Source organism: Lemur catta, chromosome 2 (assembly GCF_020740605.2).
Source record: "Lemur catta isolate mLemCat1 chromosome 2, mLemCat1.pri, whole genome shotgun sequence".
NCBI lineage: Eukaryota > Metazoa > Chordata > Mammalia > Primates > Lemuridae > Lemur > Lemur catta.
In genome coordinates, this window is record NC_059129.1 from 19,621,737 (window position 1) to 19,641,007 (window position 19,271).

The 19,271-nt window shown below is 64.0% G+C and overlaps 1 protein-coding gene across 4 annotated transcripts in view; it reads right to left on the reverse strand.

Moving 5' to 3' along the window:
• Positions 1 to 2,843: 2,843 nt before the first annotated feature.
• INTS1 (integrator complex subunit 1) overlaps positions 2,844 to 19,271 on the reverse strand; it is a 32,351-nt gene continuing 15,923 nt past the window's right edge. For all 4 annotated transcript variants that reach the window (XM_045542959.1, XM_045542958.1, XM_045542956.1 and 1 more), the window contains 28 exons: positions 18,942 to 19,127; positions 18,721 to 18,870; positions 18,084 to 18,263; positions 17,886 to 17,990; positions 16,977 to 17,144; positions 16,784 to 16,895; positions 15,550 to 15,711; positions 14,567 to 14,713; positions 14,121 to 14,219; positions 13,695 to 13,819; positions 12,958 to 13,212; positions 12,206 to 12,365; positions 11,804 to 11,944; positions 11,291 to 11,474; positions 11,092 to 11,215; positions 10,443 to 10,573; positions 9,462 to 9,549; positions 9,161 to 9,387; positions 8,861 to 8,984; positions 7,553 to 7,686; positions 6,843 to 7,035; positions 6,219 to 6,346; positions 5,758 to 5,870; positions 4,878 to 4,991; positions 4,128 to 4,198; positions 3,717 to 3,808; positions 3,411 to 3,520; positions 2,844 to 3,270 (listed from right to left, as the gene is read on the reverse strand). In XM_045542959.1, the coding sequence (XP_045398915.1) occupies positions 3,155 to 3,270; positions 3,411 to 3,520; positions 3,717 to 3,808; positions 4,128 to 4,198; positions 4,878 to 4,991; positions 5,758 to 5,870; positions 6,219 to 6,346; positions 6,843 to 7,035; positions 7,553 to 7,686; positions 8,861 to 8,984; positions 9,161 to 9,387; positions 9,462 to 9,549; positions 10,443 to 10,573; positions 11,092 to 11,215; positions 11,291 to 11,474; positions 11,804 to 11,944; positions 12,206 to 12,365; positions 12,958 to 13,212; positions 13,695 to 13,819; positions 14,121 to 14,219; positions 14,567 to 14,713; positions 15,550 to 15,711; positions 16,784 to 16,895; positions 16,977 to 17,144; positions 17,886 to 17,990; positions 18,084 to 18,263; positions 18,721 to 18,870; positions 18,942 to 19,127 (3,939 nt within the window). In that variant the 3' untranslated portion in view covers positions 2,844 to 3,154. The remainder of the gene's footprint in view (positions 3,271 to 3,410; positions 3,521 to 3,716; positions 3,809 to 4,127; positions 4,199 to 4,877; positions 4,992 to 5,757; positions 5,871 to 6,218; positions 6,347 to 6,842; positions 7,036 to 7,552; positions 7,687 to 8,860; positions 8,985 to 9,160; positions 9,388 to 9,461; positions 9,550 to 10,442; positions 10,574 to 11,091; positions 11,216 to 11,290; positions 11,475 to 11,803; positions 11,945 to 12,205; positions 12,366 to 12,957; positions 13,213 to 13,694; positions 13,820 to 14,120; positions 14,220 to 14,566; positions 14,714 to 15,549; positions 15,712 to 16,783; positions 16,896 to 16,976; positions 17,145 to 17,885; positions 17,991 to 18,083; positions 18,264 to 18,720; positions 18,871 to 18,941; positions 19,128 to 19,271) is intronic.

The following is a 19,271-nucleotide window of genomic DNA, read 5'->3' on the forward strand; positions in this document are numbered from 1 at the left end:
TGAGGGAGCAGGTGAGCTCCCCACTGTGGCAACGCTTCACCTGTCCCCGCCCAATCGGGTGAAGGAAGCCCAGGGACAGGCCAGAGGCCATAGGAAGGGCTTGGAACACTGCCCTTTGACCCTGCCTGGACCCGGCTCAGCAACCTCCCCTGGGCCTCCCTTCTTTCCCCAGAATGAAGGGGACTGCGGGGCTGGGCCTGGACCCCTGGGGGCCCCCAGGGCTGCCTGGGCTCCAGGGGTCACCCTGCAGAAGGCAGCCCACTGCCACAGCCACCACCAGAACAGATGGCAGGGGCCCACCCACAGCCACTGATGACGCAGGGGCCTGCTGTGTGCCCCCGGAGCCAGTGCCCAGGGTCCCCGTGGGGGTGGATGTGGGTGAGGAGCTAGGGGTGTCAGGGAAGGGGGAGGCCAGGCAGGGATCACAGCCAGACTCCGCTGGCCCTTGGTCCATCCACATCCTGCTCCTCTGTCCCAGGGCCGACACCGTCATCCCTTTGCTCTCGTGGTCCTGCCCACACTGCCAGACACCCCCTTACGCACGCAGATGCCAAATCTGCCCATGTCCAGGCTCGGTCTTCCCCGGCATGGGCCGTGGGGGCTTTCACCTGCTGGGACATTGCACCCAGGCCCAGTCTTGGCTCCACCTCTGCCAGTGCCAAGGCTGGCCATGTCCCCCCATGGCTGTCATCTGGGATATGACAGTGCTGGTGCCACCCTCCATGGGCTGCGGAAGCCATAGGCCTGGTGTGAGTGCTGGGAGCTGTTTGCCCCACAGCTGGCTCCACCTCTCTGAGGTCGTCTCCTCGTCTAACGGGGGTGACAGTCATGAGGGCCGGCACTCAGCATACACAGGGAACGTCTCATGAGTTCCTGAGCCTGCGGCCACACGACATGCACATGCAGCCCCTCTGCAAGGCACCCTGACAGGGAGAGGCCCCTGCTGGTTCCACAGTGGCCCAGTATTGCCCTGGGGAAGCCATGCTGGGCCTACCTGGTCCTCTCCAGGGTCACGCTGACATCTCCTGTAGGACCTGGCATCTGGGGACGTGCAGATAAACCCCTGCGAGTGGGACTGGGTGTGGGTTTTGGTGGCCGCTGCCAGACCATCCCTCTGCTGGTAGTGGCTGAGCCACCCACGCCACCACCTGCCTCCCCACACCCTGGCAGAGCAGGTCACCAAATACCTCAATCTGCCAATCCAAAGGTGGGAACTCGGCCTGGCCTGTCACCATCTCCTTTCTCCCCCAGGTGAGGCTGAGCCTCTCCTGTTACTGAGGAGCCCTTTGCTGTCCCCTTGTCTTTCTCTGCTGCACAAAGAACGAGACAGTGTGACAGGGACGGGCGTGGGACCCAGCCCCACTCCTCCCTCACCATCGAGACCCTGCACCTTCCTGCATTTCTGGGGACCTGTCTCCCCAGCCTAGAGATGGGAACAGGCCACACCCCCTGCCGGGTGGTCTGAGTTGAGATGGCAGCACGTGAGGGCATGAGGACAGGCTGGTGGCTCTTACCCGAGCCCAGGGGGCAGGAGGCCTTGTGTGAGATGACATGGCACAAACGGTGGTGTCCTGGACATGGCAACTCCCAGCAGCCAGACTCGGCACCCAAGACGGGCAAGGTGGTGGGGCCTGGCCTTCTAACCCCTGTGCCAGGCACTGCAGGCCACACAGTGAGGCCAGACAGCCAAGAACGAGGGCCGGGGGAGCCCTGGAGCTTCGTGGAGGCGCAGGTGGGGACAGGCAGAACTGAGGAGGTCCGAGCGTGCACTGCAGCAGGTGCTGGGGGCAGCTTGCTGGAGCCATGGGAGCCAGACAGGCTGGCCTTGTGCTCAGGGCCATGCTGGGTGCTCCCCACGTGGAGGGTGCCACTGCTGTCCCCACTTGAGGACGTGGCTAGGGCAGAGGGCCAAAGTGGGGCAGTGCTATCCTGCACAGCTGGGCACAGGGACCGCTCAGCAGCCCTTGGCCACCTGGGGGGCGGTTCCCACTGTTCACTCCCTGGCCAGCTGGCATCCGTGTCACTCCCGGGGCAGCCTTCTGCCCCTCCCCTGACCCTTGTAGCCTCAGGAGGTTCCGGGAGGGCAGACGGGTGGGTGCAGTGGTGGCTGGCATGAGGCCCTCAGGAAGGTGGCTGCGGCAGGCGGGCTGGCCCCAATGGCCGGGCAGGGCGGGGCTGGTGGCCTAGAGCCAGAGCCTCCCACTTGAGGGGCACCTGCCGGGCACCTCCAGAGGCCAAAGCAACTCTAAGGACCACTGGCCCCAGCTCTGTCCCAGGGGCTTTTGGGAGAGGCCTGGGCTGGCTTTTCTAGTCAGAGTGTTGCCTGGGGCCTGAGTGGCTGGACCCTGCCTGGCGGGTCACCTCTGTGTAGGGAAAAATGACCTGTCTGCTGTGAGGACAGAGGAGAAGGGGCAGCTCTAACCCCAACTGAAACGGGAAGATATGGGCCGGAAGGGAGAAAAGCCCGGTGCGGCTCAGGCCAATCAGCTTCCTGCACCCTGCAAATGGGACATAGCTGCCCACCTCTCAGTAATGGCAGGGCCCCCCACCAGGCACAGCTTCATCCTGGGGACGAAGTGACCTTCACTCTGGGCTCACTTCTCAGCCCTCTGCAGGCGGGAACTGCTCTCACCTCCCCCCCACCCCACCCCCTGCTTGGGAAGGCAAGTCCAGGCAGCACCCCTGGCTGCTCAGATTGTTCTGGAATGGGCTCCCTCAACTCAGCTCCTGGAAAGAGATGCCCATAGCCAAGGATCTTGGCCCATCCTTGGCCTCCACCTCCCAGGATCCTGTTCAACCTCCTGGTGCCCCAGGTGGGGACACAGCACACCAGACAGCACACGAAAAATCCAAAATGTTTCATTCACAACTGGCCCCTTGCCACACCTGCCCGGGACACTGGCCTCCCCTTGTGCAGGGCTGTGTCCCCCCACTGCTCGCAGCAGGGCCAAGACCTGGGAGGTATCACGGCCTCGGCAGACAGGAGCCCCCCACGCCAGCAGCTGCTCCCAGGTCCTGCCCAGCCTCAGGGCTGAGCACCCTCCCCTCAGCCTGGGTGAGACCACCGGTGGGACTGGCCCTCTGGGGCTTGGCCCCAGGGACCCCAGTCGCCATGCTGGGGCCCGAGGCTGCTGTGCGGGTCGGCATCACGGGCTCACATCACGGCCTCCATGTGCAGGATCCTCAGGGCCTCGGAGATCTGGGCGCTGGGGTCCATCTGGCCGTACATGCCCACAAGGAAGGCCCGGTGCAGCAGCACGGCCGCGTGCTCTGTGGGGAGACAAGGCCCTGCAAAGCCACACTGGCCACGCGACCAGACCTCAGGGTTCCCAACAACAGTGGCCAGGCAGCTTGTGGCAGATGTGCCCCGAGGCCTTTCCTGAGAGCCAGCCACAGGGATGGTGACTTACCTTGGCAGAGAAGGGTGTACTCGGGCAGGTTCCGGAGGGCCGTCTGCACCACCTCGAAGTCCCGGCTACCCAGGCAGTACATGAACGTGGGCAGGAAGTCGGCTGCGATGCTGAAAGAGCCACGTGCTTTGGTGGGCACCTTCTCCAGCCCCAGAGGCCACGCCAGGCCCCGGCTGGACGAGGCGAGCTGATCTGCCTAGAAGGCCACCTGGCCACTGCACGGGCCAGCAGTGACACCCGCAGTAGTGTCAGAGGGCCCCGTCAGGAGGCCAGACCCTCAGCCCTGTGGGGCAATGCCGGGCTCACCTGGGGCTGTTCTGGATGGAGCGCAGTGCCAGGCTGAAGGCCAGGTTGCGGCAGGACTCCTCGGCCGAGCTCATCAGCCGCTGCAGGCTGGTCTGGCCAGGGTGGGGTGGAGGGTGTTACCAGGGTGATCCCCCGTCGAGGGCCCAAACCCTCACTCCTCAGCCTCTCGACCTTGTGGTGGGTGGTGGCAATGACGGGATTGTTCCCTAAGCTCCCCACTGGACAGCCGGAGGCACTCACTGCTGGCCACTTCCTGCCTGGGGCCTGCTGTGCTGTCAGCATCTGGGCGAGGGCCTGGCCCAGGGAGGGCTCTGTGGGGCTCGGGGCAGGAGGGGGTTGGGGAGGGCTGCCCTACTGGGCGCCCCCGTTGGAGCGGCTGCTCCCAGCTCTCCCTGGCCCGTCCCTGCTCACCGAGAAGAAGTTCAGGATCTCAGGTCTCCGCCGGGACATTTCATCTATATCGCTCAGAACTTCCAACAGGTCTAAGACAGGCACAGAGGGCCAGGGTGGGTTAGGCCACAGCTGCTGGGGCCAGGAAGGACCCCTGTCCATGCCACAGGCAAGGGGCATGTCCCCATGCACCTCAGGAGGGGGGTGCCAGGAAGTACTGCTGGCTTCCCAACTCCCTAGGTCAGCGACACCCAATGTGGGCCCTAGGAAGCTTTCCCAGGCACGCTCCCCCCAGCCCCCGAGACCTGCATTAGTCCCACCCACCAGACGCCTGTCCAGCCTCCACGAGCTGGCCTCCAGCAAGGGGAAGTGACTTGCAGACGGGTCACTCCGAGCCCCACAGCCCAACTCCGCCTGCTGCCCACCCCCAGCTCTCCTTTGGAAGACAACCAACTGCCCCCAACCCCACCCCCGGCCTTTCCTCTGAAGTACCCGGATGTTTCTGTGCGCTCCTCGGTATCCTGCTTTGTCTGGGGCAGAGCAGCCACCCGGCTCCCCCAGGTCCCTGAATTTCCTCTAACGCCCTCTCTCTGGGGACCCCCCAGTGGAAACAGCCCACCCCTACCATGGCTGGGTGGGACCATCCTGTCCCCTGCATGCCCCCGAAGTCAGTGGCCAGATGGCTGCTGCCTACAACCTCTGTGGGACCCAGGACACTGGTGGCCAAACAGGCACTGACCTCGTGTGGGCGACACCAGGCCCCCGACTCACCCTCGACAGTCTGGCCCCGGGAAAGCCTCTTCATGTAGGGGGCCATCTCGGCCGTGGTCAGAGGGGTGAAGAGGGAGACGCTGAGCAGGGGCAGGGAGCCGGCCACGCTCTCATCTGCAGGGCGAGCGAGTCAGTGCTGGGGAGGCCGGAGCCACGGACCAGGCCCCAGAGCTGCCCTCCCCAAGAGCACCCTGGCCACGGCCCAGAGCCAAGCACACGGCAGGCACTAAGTGTGGCGGCAAAAGGAGCCCACTGGGAGCGGCCTTTGGAGACTCGGCTCTGCTCCTCATGGCACTGCCACAACCAGCTGGAGAGCGCGTCCTCCCTTCTCCCAGGAGCAGCACCGCGAGGCGGGAGCTGTTCCCTCTGCAACCTGGGGCCTGGCACGTGCTCTGTGAAGGCATTTCTGTGCCCCATTTCCGTGGACTGCCAAAGACTTACACTCAAAATAATTTGGTGGAACCAGGTTGCAGAATGGCCACAACAGCCAGCAACTGCCTAGCCTCCTGCACTCCTGGGTGTGCTCACTCATCCACCACCTGCTGACGGTGCCAGCATGGGACAGACTCCATGTCACCAGCAGGCGGGTAAAGGCCATGGGCTGAAATGGGGATGTGAGTGGGCAACTGAGGGCGAGCCCTGCCCAGCAGGGCCCAGAAGGCTTCCTGGGAGCTGACACCTGAGACGGGTGCCAGTGGGGCCGCACACCAGTCAGTACTTCACATGCACGAAACGGACTGGGGGCCAGTGAAGTCCCAGGGCCCACAAAGCCCCCATCAGGACACCGTGGATGGTCCGGGGTTAGCCGTGCTGCCTGGGAAGATCAGACCCTGCAGGCTGGCCCCGCTGCCTCTGCCCGCAGACCCGTGGCCCCACTCACCCTCGCCCTCCTCCTCCAGGCCCCGGTCGGCTCTACTGGCCCTGCTGGGAAGGCTGAGCCCCGCGAGGAGGGACTTCAGCATCGCCAGGTCGCTGTTGTCAAAGGACAGGTCGCTGGGGAGAAGACGACACTTTCATCCAGGAGGAAGAGGCAGGCAGAGGCAGGGCAACGTGGGAGAAAAGCAGGACTCCTGGGGAGGGGCAGGCAGGAGGCCACATGTGCATGAAGTGGGACAGAGGGCCACAGGGAGCCATTCAGAAGGCCCTGGTGCAGAGTGAAACGTTTGCCGCCACGACTCTGCACCCAGAGCTAAGCAGCTCGACCAGGCCTGGGCCCGAGTGCCACAGACAGCAGCTCTGCTTAGCTTGGGAGCTCCCTTCTCAGAAGCCTCCGTCCTCTGGCAGGACCCCAGCAGAGGCCCAGGCTTCCCGGGAGCCTGCACGGGCCGGGCAGGCACTCACTGGAGCGGCTCGGCGTGCTTCTGCAGGAAGGACACGGCTGCGGGGGCGCTGCAGGTGATGTACTTGTGGATGAACTGCACGAACTTGCTGATGAAGGCGGCCAGGTGGCGGGAGGACTTCCTGTAGTTCTGCAAAGGGGAAGCCGAGCACCTTGGACATGGCTGCCATGCCCACCTCTGCCGACCATGGCAGTCCCACAGGTGCTCAGCCACGGCCCTCCCCGCCATGGGCTCACGAGGCAGATGCACAGGCGCCCAGCTGGGGCACGCGACAAGGTGGGTTATGGGCTCGTCACAGCCGGAACACCCTGCACAGAGCAGTCTCAAGGTCTGAGCTGGGCTTCTTGGGAACGAGGGGCTCCCAGGCACACAAGAGGCTGGGGGACAGGGGCTTCTCAGGGTGAGAGCTGGTTCCCAGTGGAGCAGGGGAGGCAGAAACTATGGGACAGGCAGCCCGGCCCTGGCTGAGGGGCTCGGCTCTCCTGTGGGGGCCTTTCCAGTCCTGGCTGGAAAGACAGGCCTGGCAAGGGCCTTGGGGGCAGAGGCAGCAGAGCTGGGGGAGGAATCCAGAACCCTCGGGCCGGGTGTCCGCAGGAAGCAGTGAGCGGCAGGGCTGGGCACGCACCAGCAGCAGGCGCACGAAGGAACGCAGGCAGTCCCACAGCGCCCTCTGGTGCTCGCCCCGGAACACCAGGGGCTGCAGCAGCTCCAGCAGCCCCAGCACGTGCAGGAAGAAGGTCAGGTGGTTCTGCTGCCGAAACTCCTGGAAGTTGAGGTGGGTTCGGCCGTGCAGGAGAGCAGCGACCATGGGCAGGTGCCTAGGGGATGAGACACCGGGAGAGGTGACCACACCCAGGCCCCCAGCTCACACACACACACACACACAGCCCTGGGAGGGCACCCGCCGGCGTGGCTTACCAAGCTCCAGTACTGTGGGTCCAGGAACAGCTGGGGAACCAGGGCCTGGCACTGCGCTACCCCCACCCCTCACCCATCCCACCCTGGGTGCTGGGCGGTCTGGGAGGAGGGGGCTTCTCTGGTCTGCCCCACTGGGGTCTGCCTGGCTCCTCCTGCCTGGAGCTCAGCCAAAAGCCAGCAAAAGACCTGCCCCAGCTGCCGCACCCCAGGCAGGGGCTCTGGTTTGGGAACATCAGGTTCTAGCCATACAACCCTCTTGTAAACTAACATCTGGAATGGGGACAGGCCTCAGAACACCTACAGGAGCACCTGCAGGAGCACCTGCTTGGATTTGGGAGTGGGGAAGGGCGAGGCCAACTCGAGGCCAGACCCCAGGCTCCCCGGGGCTGCAGGTGGCCGAGCCAGGCCGGGCAGTACCTGAGCAGCAGAATGGGATGGGCCACAGCCAGCTTCCGGCAGGCCATGTTGGCGTCTGCCCCTCGGTTCTCAGACGAGCGGGAGTCACTGGTGTCCGCAAGGAGGGTGATGACACGGTGGATGAGGCCGTCCAGCTGGGAGGAAGGGAGCTCTGAGGCCCAGAGCCACCTGCCCCACACCCAGCCTGGCTGCGGGCCCTGCCGGGTCGACGCTGCACCCAGAGGGATCTCTCCCTCCCGGCCTCCCGAGCACCTTGAGAACTTAGGCCACAGCCAGCTCCAGACACGCTCAAACAAGCAGTACTGGAAGTTAGCCCCTCAATACCAAATGCCGAATGACATGTTGAGTGGGAAAAAAAGCTAAAATTGCATATAAAGTACAATTTCAAGCCTGTAAAGCAATCCATAAGTGGAAAAAGACAAGAAAAATGGAAAAAAGCCAACTTTCCCTTGGTCATGCTGAGCAGAGGGCAGGCTGCAGACCCACTGGATGGCCAGTGACAGGGAGTGGGCACGGGAGCCCCAGCCCTCCACTCCTCGGGGCGCACTCGAGAGAAGTGGACCCGAATGTTCACCAGGTGAGTGGATAAACCGACCCGCCTGTCCACACACGGGTACCACTCAGCAATGAGGTGTGCCCGTTGCAACGTGGTGGACCTCAACTCTGCTGAGGCCAAACAGCACACACTGCAGTTGCATGGACACAAAACTCTAGAAAATGCAAATAAATCCACGGTGGCGGCAGAGCACTAGTGGGCTGAGGGGCATCTACAGGGCCCAGGACCCTCCTGGAGTGGTGGGTGATCCACCTTGTCTGTGGCGATGGTCTCATGGGCGCACCTATGTCAACACCTAACAGACTGGACACTACACCTGTGCAGCCTCCGTAGCTTAGCAATGCCACACTTGTCCCTGCTCCGCAGCCCACAGGGCTTCTCTAAGGAGAGATTCCCTCCAGGCCCCCAGAAGTCGCAGCAGGGGTGGGTGCCAGGGCAGACTCCGCCTGAGAGGAGGGTGGGCAGGCACGGCAGCTCACACACCATCGCTCCTCACCATTTCCCGTTTTTTAAAAATCTGAGAAAACGCATTTCCCCACGTCCTGGTTTGGGGTGTCTATCACCCTGCCAACGTAGGAGGGATGGCCACGGCCACCTGTACCTCCAGAGCCTCAAGGGCTACTCCTCACTGAGCAGCCAGGCTGCCCAGGGGAAGGCGGCCTGTCGGGCTGACGGCTTCCCCACTCCCGCCCTCTCCCCAGCCAGGGTGCACAGGACGTCCGGCGTGCAGCAGGCAGAGCTGCCACCCTCACCTTGCAGATGCTGCTGCCAGTGGCAGCCTCGCTGTGCAGCAGGACCTCAGGCACAGGCACCCTGAGCTCCGGCCGCTGCAGGTAGAGCTGCAGGAGCAGGTCTCGGCAGCGTCTGCCCAGCACGCTGGAAGAGACAGGCAAGGTTTGTCGGGTGGACAGGTTGGGGGTCGGGCTGTCTGCTGCGAGCTGCTCCGAGCCACAGGCTGGACCTCGCTGAAGGGAGCCGCCCAGCCCAGGCCCTGACTCCTCCCGTAGACCTCACACGAGGGCAGCACCCCAGGGGGGTGGGGCCCTAAGCACCTGTCCCCCCGCTGCTGGATGCAGCCTGTCAGGTGCTCAGAGACTCTCTTGACGCCTTCGTCGTCCCCACGGCAGCAGCTGAGCAGCAGAGGCAGCCGGGCCTGGATGAGGCTGCAGGCGGCGGCATCCCCGTCCTGGCTTCTGGTCTCCGCCTCAGCCAGGATCAGCTCCACCAGGCTGATGAGCTCCGGAGCCTGAACCCGGAGCACCAGCTCCTCCCGCCGCTTCTGCAACCAGGCATCCACTAGTCAGCCCCAGGACACGCCAGCCCTCTGGGGCCAGGCCACACCCAAAGACTTGCCTGGGGTGTGCGCTGGTCCCTGCCCTGCCAGATGCGAGGAACGTGGATGCAGGCCCAGAGGAAGTCCAGGGAGGCAGAGGGGTCAAATCTAGAAGGAAGCAGGAGTTCCGGCTGAGCACATGGAGCCGTCTGTCTGAGTGTGGGAGGAAGTAGATTCCCGGGAAGAGCATTCTTGGGGTAAGGCCACTGAAGCCACCCTGAGAGTTCCTACTCTGCCCTCCTGTGTGCCTTGGGCAAGTCTCCCAACTGCACCCCATGGAGGGAAGATGGACACTGGCCCTGCCCCTCTGCGGCCTGTCCAAACTGAGGGACCACTGGGCCTGGAGGCTTGGTGCCCTGCAGTGCTGCCTCAGGGGCACCTCACTCTCTCCTCTGGCACCCGTGGCACAGCATGGACAGCAACGCTGGGCTCCCCTTGGACACAAGGAGAGGCCGCAGCCCATGACAACTCTACTCTCATGACTGCTTCCCCTCGTGATATGGGGGATGGGGCCAGCCAGAGCAGGGACCCATGTGTGGGAGCCAGTGACGCTGGGCAGGGTAGGCCAGGGCAGGGTCTGGGTCCCCACGGAGGTGACACCCCTGCAGGGCCCCTACAGCCTGCTGGCCACTCTCCCGGGGCACCGGGGCAAGTAAGGGCCGTGGTCAGCCTGGGTGCCTGCCATCTCTGGGCACAAAGAGCCACCGCACCGTTGCCACGGTGCTAAGGACACCAGGAGACCCCCTGCATGGGCTGAGGGGTCTCCAACACCAGCAGTGGGGTAGAGGGTCAGACGCCCCCAGGCCCCTCTCTGCTGAGGTCATTGGTCCTGAGCTCAGTGTTTATCACGACCACCAGGAGCAACACTGACATCTGCGGCCGCCAGCACAGGCACATGCACCTCACGGCCATCACGCCATGCCATGGCAAGGCTGAGGGGGTGCGGACCTGCTGAGGGGGTGGCTGCCCTATGAGCACACAGACATGGGGAGGGTACCCACCTCTGCTCCCGGCTCTTGCCCAGCAGGACGCGGATGCACCGGTGCAGTGTGGACCAGCTGGACTGGTGCGTGAAGAGAGCCAGCAGGTAGGGGCGGAACGACGGCACCTGGGCACTGGCAGGACCTTTGCCCTGGGAAAGGAGGAGGCGGGTGGTCTGTTGGGTAAGGTCAGCCGATAACATCCAGCAGAGAGGCTTGGGGCATGTGTACAGCCTGATAGGTGGCCCTCTCACGTCACCCAGGGTGGCTCTGGGTGGCCGCTCACATTTCCTCCCACTTCCACACAGGAGCTGCCACACGCAGCAGAAGTGCCCCTGAGGCTTCACCCAGCCCCTCCCTGAAGGGCCCCATTTCCCCCGGGCTGGTGCCGTGCACTCGCTCTGCCTACTGTTGACCACAGCCCTGCCCTCGGGATGACCACAGCTCACCCCACCCTGCCTGGCCCACAACCACATCTGGGCAGTCAGAGTTGGCCAGAGAGGCAGGTGACCCAGGCCTAGACTCTGCTGGGCCAGGGCGAGACCCCACTCTTCCTCTTGGCTGCCAAGTGGGCAGAAGGTCTGAGAATGGCAGGGGTGCCATGTCCACCCTGAGCCCTGCCCCAGGCCAGGGCCACTCCCTTGTCCTGAGAGCCGAGCGCAGACCCCACCTTCCTCCGGGAGAAGAGCAGCCTCTGCTGCAGGTCGGGGCAGCTGCTGACCATCTCAGGGTCCAGCATCTCCAGCCAGTCCACAAGGAGCCCGGATGAGGGTCCCAGCTGCACGGCCTCCAGGCTGTAGGGACAGAGGAGGCTCAGGGGAGGGCTGCCAGGGCACCTGTCTGGGCCTGCCCTCGGCTCTCCAGCTCACCTGCCGCCATCAGTGCCTTGCTTCCCCGGGGCCGGGGGCTCCTCCTCCTGCAGCAGCAGGGAGCTCACCACCACGATGGGCTTCGAGGCCGGAAATGGAGAGGCAGCCTCCGTGGTGGCAGAGCAGAGCGCGGCCAGCAGCTCCTCCAGGTGAGGAGACCTCACTTCGATCAGCCCCCGGAGGACTGTGCAAGGGACAGAGGGACATCCTGGGTCACTGTCAGGTCTGGGAGGCTGCCGAGTGGGGCTGAGCTCCCCAGTGCTGGGTGTGGATCCCAACAGCAGCTCCTGGGCAGGGAGCATAGCACGGTATATCCTGCTCTGCTACGGTGGTGGAGGGAGTCCCCAAGGGGGACGTTCCAGCCCATTCCCAAGAAAAGCCCATTTTGGGAAGTCAGGAGGGGACCTCTGTAGGCACCTTGCAGGGACGGCGTGTAGTGGCCACTGCCCACCCCCCCGCCGGGTGGCCAGAAGGTGCCTGTCTCTAGGCTGGGGGTCTCCACAGGGACGGCACCTTTGCTGAGGAGCTCTGGCTCCACGCTGCACTTCTCCCCAGACCTCAGGGTGGCGATGACAGCCCGGACAGCAGAGCTGACCACCTCTAGGTCCTGGCGGAAGGTGAGGGCCTCGGCCAGGTGCAGGAGCCCGCTTCGCACTGCGGGAGAGTTTGCGTGACCACCATTGCCTGTGGCTTTGCCCTAGCTCCTCTGAGCGTGCCCCGTCCCTGGAGGCCCCAAAGTGGAAGGACTCCCCTTGGTCCCCGTGGGCACCTTCCCCCCGAAGGAGCCCGTGGCACCCGCAGGCCTCTATGCACCAAGCTGTTTGGCCACTTGCTGTGAATGCCAGCCCAGTGCCCAGGATCCCCCGCAGGTGCCGACTGGCTGCACCCTGCATACTACCCCAACCCTGCCCTCACCGTCGCTGATCCTGCGCCTGGCAGAGTACTGGGTGGCAAACAGCTTGAGCTGGGCCTTGAGGGGCCCGTCCTCCACGGCAGGGCTGTCCAGCCACTGCAGCATCTGCATGAGCACTTTGAGGAAGAGCGAGGAGAAGCCAGTGTCCTGGGGCACGCAGCGCTGTGGGGACAGCCAGCAGAACATGGGCTATGCTCGTCAGAGACAGCCACAGCCCTGCACAGCAAGGACGCCTGACTCCTCACTCACCAGTCTCGGAGGAACCGGGAACCAGGTACCCAAATCTCAGAGAAGCAGCCAGGAGGCTGGGGTGGGCCCCACGGCGAGAGTCACCCTGAGGTGGGACCCACCCTTCCCATCTGCCTCCCCAGCACACACCCGGACAACCCCGCAGAGATCCTTTCAAAGCCTCGAGGCTGCTGAAGTGTCCAAGCCCTGGCAACTTATTTTTCTACGGTTCATGGATAAAAATGAAGAAACACAAATACAATAAATGAAACTCACATCAGCGCAGGGAAACGAGGTGGACGGGGCCAGATCGCTGAGCCCAGGCAGCTGTACACACACAGCAGGGCCCGAGCTAGCCCTGCACCCTGTTTGCCGGACAGCATCCATGCCGCTCCTCACGCAGGAACTAAGAACCGAGCCCGACGGGGCAGCCTCAGGACGCCCAGGGCCCTCCTCAGGGGCTGAGCCCTCCACCCTCTACCTTCCACCCTTTTCCGTTCCCTCAGTTCCCACTGCGGCCGAGCACCTGGTACTGGTAGAGCTGGCGCATCAGTGGGCAGGCGAGGAAGTGGCTGCGGTGCATGGACAGCACCAGGGCGCCACCATGCGGGGAGCTGAGCAGGGTGGCCATGGCTTGCAGGAAGCGCACTGTGATGCCCGGCACCTCAGGGTCCCCCTGGAGGACGCGGGCCAGCTCCCGGCCCAGGGCCTGCTGCAGAGCGAGAACCGCGGGCCGGGGACCCGAGCTTTGCCAGCGCGGGTCAGGGCTGAGCGGGAAGATCTGGAACAGAGAGGGTGTGGGGCATCAGGAGGCTGCATGCCCCTCACGTGGCTCCCGTGACAGGACCGTATCCCCAGTCAGGTCCCTGTTCATTTGTGGCCCCAACCTTGTGGACTGACAGGCCCAGGGCCCTTGCGACCTGTGCTGGCAGCTGCACGGTGGACAAAGGCACCCCGGGCCAGCCAGGTGCTCACCAGGCCTTACTGCAGGGAGCCCTGCAGACTTCGGCTTCCACACACCAAACAGGGCGCCGAGCGCAGAGGGGCGTGTAAGGACGGCAGGGAGGGCGCCCTCCCTTTCCTCCACTCAGGCCTGTGCCCCCGGGAACCCATCTGAGAGCGTGAGGGGTGTGCACACCTGAGTGCAGCGTGCCAGCATCAGGTAGGCACATGCGTAAAGGCTGCTGCGTGTACGAGGTGGGGGAGAACACACGTGTGCAAGAGGGGCACGGCCGAGGGACCCATGCACAGCACTGTCGGTACCTGCAGGAACAAGCTGGCCAGGTCATCCTCGGGGCCGAGCACCCGGATCTGTGTCCCCGCACGGGCCCTCCCCTGGCCCGGCGGCTGCTCTGGGCTGCTCTTTGGTTTCGGTGCCTCTGCACTATCTACAGAGAAAGGGGACCATCGTGGCTGGATGCTGACCAGCTCCCAGAGAGGGCACCGTGCAAACCAAGCCCAGTCCTGCCCGGGGCCGTCACCAGAAAGAAGAGCTGGCTCTTGGGCCCCACAGAGGATCTGCACTCCCTGGGGACCCCAGGCCTCGCTCAGGCCCATGAGGAGGACAGACTTTGAAAAGGTGCTCACACCCTGGCCAGAGGCAAAGGCTGACCAAGGAAAGAGCCAGGAGAGTCTCTGGGCCCTGGGGAGCCCTGGGCATGGGTGCTGTGTGTCAGGAGTGAGCTGTACCTCGCCGGGGGGGCAGGGAGGCTGTGAGCAGGGAGTGGAATGTCTGGCCCCCAGAGGCACCTCTCTCGTGCTGGACCTCGACCAGGTGAGCCATGTAATCTGCAAGACAGCAGCCGGGGGTGAGTAACACCTGGGCCAGGGGTAGAAAACACTTCCCTTTCCCACGGGAACCCGAGCTGGGATGCTCCCATCCACCAGAGCTGGTGACAGCTGAGCTACAGGATCTCCCTGCAAGGATCAGCCAGTGTCCAGAGGTCCCTCCAGCACCTCAGGCGACCTCAAGACAAGTCCAAGTGGGGTACCTGGCACTGACCCTCCCGCCCGTGAGTGCCACCCACACCCACACCCGACCTTGGCCCCCAGCCCAGCACGAGGGCCTGGCCGCCTGGGGGCCCAGGCACTTGGTCAGGACGTGCTGCCAGACAGGACGGAGCCCTGGCTCTCACTCTTGTCCATGATGTTCTGCTCCAGGGTCTGGGGGTCGTGGGCCACCGCCTGGTCCAGGTACTGGAGGAGCTTACTCATGCTGGACACGGGGATGCCGAAAGACTGCACGAACAGCAGCAGCTGTTGCGGCTCCAGGTCCTGCAGAGCTGAGGGCGGTGCTCGCTCAGCGGCCCTGCAAGCCTGGGGTGGCGCTCGCTAGGCAGCCCCCCACTCAGAGATCCTGGACCCACAGGAGGGTGGCAGGGGCTCAGGATCACCTTGGGTCTGCCCCACCCCCCAGACAGCAATTCGGAGGGAGGGGCGGATGCTTGGGAAGGCTCACAGCAGCGCTGCAGAGGCGGGAGCCCCAACAGAGCAGGAGCCCGGCCAGCACCACACACTCCCCGCCCCACAGCTGCACGCAGGCCACGGTGCACTCTCCTCTCGGTGCTCGGCTGCCACAGTGTGACCCACTGAAGTCACCGAGGGCTCCCCATAGCATACAGGGGTCCAGACTCCTCTGTGTACATCTCACTGGACTTCCCACGCCAACCCCACCCACTCACCAAACTGCCCCCCGAAGTCCCCCTGCCTTGCCCAGGTGCCAATGCCGCTGACCCATGCTCGCTCAGGCCCCCCCATCCAGCCTCTCACTGCAGTTCACTCCACCCCCGAAGTCCTCCAAGAACTAACTCAGAGGCTCCCACCACCTCCCCTGCTGCCCCCGACCACTTTATCTCCTTTCTGCCCCTGACCGCAGGCCCCTGGGCCTGACTACCAGACCGCGGGCCACTCTCGGCAGGGTGGGCATGAGCTGCACTGGGTCTCCTCCCAGAGCCCGGCACAGGGCCCCCAGCCAGGACTGAGGTACAGGGGTGCCTAGGAGCCTCCCAGAGGTCCGAGAGGCCACCAGCCTGTCCTTGCTTATCTGCAACAGCCGGAGCACACCGAGGCCCACGCGCCAGGCCCTCCCTACTCCCCCGAGCCCAGCCTGGGTCCATACCCGCGTCCACCAGGCGAGGGACCTCCGAGCGGATCATGCGCAGCTTCAGCCAGTCAGGCAGCAGCAGGGCCTCCTCGGAGGTGTCCACCAGGAAGGCGGTGGGGAGGGGCTTCTTCTCCGGAAACCAGATGTCCAGCAGTGCCTGGAACTCACCGTCACCGGCTTCGGGGAAGACAGTGGGGTGAGCAGCCTTCCAAATCTCATCACCCGAGGAGCCCCAGAACCCCATAACAGCCCAGCGCCAAGGCCGGAGAAACCCAGGCATCACTTGGTGCAAGTCCTCCCTTCATGGGGCGGGGGGAATTGAGGCTTCAGAGGAATGGGGGAGACAAGCGCTGCACAAGTACTTACTAGGCACCAGGTGCTTTGCATAAACTGACATACTTAGTGCTCGCAACCACTGTGAGAGGTGGGCAGCTGAGGGATAAAGCCTCAAGACAGAGCCACTTGCCCCAGAGGTCTTGTGTGACCATGGGCAGGTCGTGCCCTCTGGGTCAAGTCTGCCTGGCTGGACCAGTCCCTTCCAGCTCTCCGGCTCCACAAAGCCAATGGGAAACCCAGCAGGCCCAGCCTGCTCCTACTGCCCTCCCAATGGCAGCACCTGTGACCACACACCTGGTGGCTACCACCTCCACCTGCCTGGACAGGGGTCACCACTCTGGCAGGGGGTTCTGTCCCCTCCCCTCACTCCCTCCACCATCAAGTCAGTGCAAAGCTGCCCCTAGCAGTCAACCAGGGGGAGGGGATGGAAGGCTCCCAGGCAAAGAGGACTCAGCTGACCTGGGCTCACCAGGCTCTGGACGCTGCCCTGGCCAGCAAGTCCTCAGGGCCACACACCCTGGGGCTCTGGGGCTCAGTGAGGCATGTCTAGGCAGCCACGTGCTGTGGCCGCGTGCTGAGAAACCCAGAGTTTGTCGCTTGGCCGTGGAACGAGGACGGTGCCCTGGGCACAGCCTCCCGGGCACCGAGGGCGGCTGCACACACCTGAGCTGGGGAGTGCCTACCATGTGCAGGCCTCACGCGCTTCCACAAAGCACTGAGATAGGCGGGGACGCACTTTAACTCACACTTTAAAAAATAAGAAACCAAGGCACAGTGGCGAAGGAGAGCTGCCCGAAACAGCCTTGGGCCAGCGTGGTGGGTCCTCCCACCATGCAACTTCCTGCCTAGAAGAGGAGCACCATGACCTGCCTGGGCAGACCCCGCAGGGGCCGCCTGCCCGGCTGCTGCTCACCTCGGGGTGGGCCGAGCGTCAGCAGGATGACCATGGCGTGGACCACGAGGATGTGCATGGTGGCCGTCTCCCCACTGCTCCAGCGCAGGAACACCTGGTCCTGAGACTCTGACTACAGGGAGAAGAGAAGGAAATGGGGGCTGCTGGGGGACTACAGGGGCCCTGGGGCCCGGGCGCTGAGCAGCCGCCTTACCCAGCTGTAGACCTCCTCGCCCTCCTTGCTCTGGCGCATGCGCCTCACATAGCGCGAGAAGATGGACAGCAGGGCGCCCAGCACGGCGTCCGACGCGGCGCTGGAGGACAGCTTCGAGAAGAGGTGGGACATGATGGTGGAGCGCTCCACGACCAGCCGTGCCACGTCCTGTGGGGGAGGGCAGGCCCGTCAGAGGCTCCCCAGGGCCTCGGCAGACGCAGCTCATCGCAAGGCTCGCCATGACCCGGGCCACACTCTCGAACCACAAATGGCCAGGAGGGCTGGCTGTCCCAGCACGTTTGCGCTCATGATGGCAGGGACACGGAGCCCCTCAGTGCCGCAGACCCTCACGCAGACGGCAGCACCGCCGAGAGCAGACGGGGCCTTTACAACCTCGGGAGAGCACATGGCTCTCACAGCCAAGGACAGTGACTGCGCCCTGACAGTGGCTGCCATTGCCCACTGCCCGCCACAGCGCGCAGAGAAAGGAGGAAACTGGCCCACAGACATTGTCCCACAAGCACCAGAAACATGCACTTTTCAAGACCGGAAGGAAAAGGCCATTGTAAACACGATATTTACACATGATCCAGACACGGTGTTTAGAAATTTACAATGATATTGATGAGGGGCCCAGTGAGAACCCCCAGGCTGTGTGCTGGCATAAAACTCTGAGGACAAAGGCCTCAAAGGCCACCGAGGCCTCCAAGCCCCACAGTACCTTGTGGTCAGGGAAGAAATGCTCCATGGAATCAGCGGTGACTAAGGAAGGGACACAGACGGCAAAGCCCAGTGCCATGCCACCCTCCACACCTCCCTCAGCACAAGAAGCCTCCAGCCCAGGGCATGGCACTGCTGGCCCTGACCCCCCAGAGCCAGGTCCCTGTGCTGGCCTTGCCCCCAACTCACCAGGGCCAGGTCGCTGTGCTGGCCTTGCTCCTCCACCGGCGTGTGCTGCGACAGGTACACCAGGTATGCGCTGATGGTCTGCGGGTCAGTCTCCATGTGGATGGCCTGGGATGGAGGGTGGTGCTCTGTGTGGCTCCTCAGGGCAGTGCTGCTGCTTCGCTGCCCAGCCCGTCCCACAGCCCCGCCCGGTGCCCTCACCTGCTGCAGCGCCAGGGCGGTGGTGCTCCGGACGCTGTCAAACAGCGGCAGCCTGGGCAGGTCCCGCAGCAGCCACTGGTAGCCCTGTAGCAGGTCCGCGTCTCCCGAATCTTCCTCCATGGGGTGCTCCCTCTCCTCCCCGTCCCGCAGGCTGCCCTCCGACAGCACAAGCGACAGACCCTGTGAGCAGATACACGGGGCTGGGCCCAGCCGCCACCAACGCACGGGCAGGGGTCTACCTCCAAACTGGGGGGACAAGCACGTGCCCTCAAAGTGCTGTATAGAGAATGTAGAGCTCCCTAGGCAAGGAAGACTTGCCGGTTCCCCATCAGAATGACCACGACAGCTCGGAAAAAGAAGCAAGAACTACTTTCTCTAAAAAGCTTCTGTTCAACACCTTTTAAGATTCCGCATATACCAGTTCATTAAGTCACTCTCAGACTACCTCCCATTGCCACCCAGGGAAGGGACAGCACACAAGCAACAGAGCTTTGGTGCTTTCAAACTTTACCAGCGGCATCCTTTCTATGCACGAAAATCACTTAGAAAAAAGTCTGGGTGGGCGAAGCGTTCATTTAAACACACAAAAAAAAGGGCACACATGCACAGAGACGGGCAGGCTGCCAGCACACCTCACCTTCATGGCCAGCACCCTGGAAGCCACCTGGGAGGAGCCGAGACGCCGCAGGAAGTAGTCGAGCACCTCACACGTGGTCTGCTCGTCAGCCTTCGGGCCCAGCAGCAGGTCCTGCAGGCGGCCCAGCAGCTGTCGCTGCTTCTGCTGTCTCTGTAGGGACGAGAGGTGCTCTCAGGGGCCGTGGGGTGGGGCCAGGGGCGGGACTGCGGGTGGACACGCACCTGCCGCTTCTTGGCCTTTTGCTCTCTGCTTTCGCCCTCGTCCTCCTCCTCCCCAGAGGCGGCAGCGGCATCATCGGCGGCATCATGCAGCAGGAACTCACACAGGCACTGCACGGGCAGCACGTCCAGGGAGCCCTCGCTGGACTGCACCAGGTCAGCCAGCCAGGGCATGGACTGCGAGGAGGCCTGGGGGATGACACAGGTGGCCCACACTCAGCACCCTCCCCTGTCCAGCACCGCTTCCTGCCAGCCCTGAGCTCAGGCTGAGCCCCATGGAGCTGGCACATGGTGCTGCCTGTATGCAGGTGTGCTCTGCCCTCTTCTGGCCAT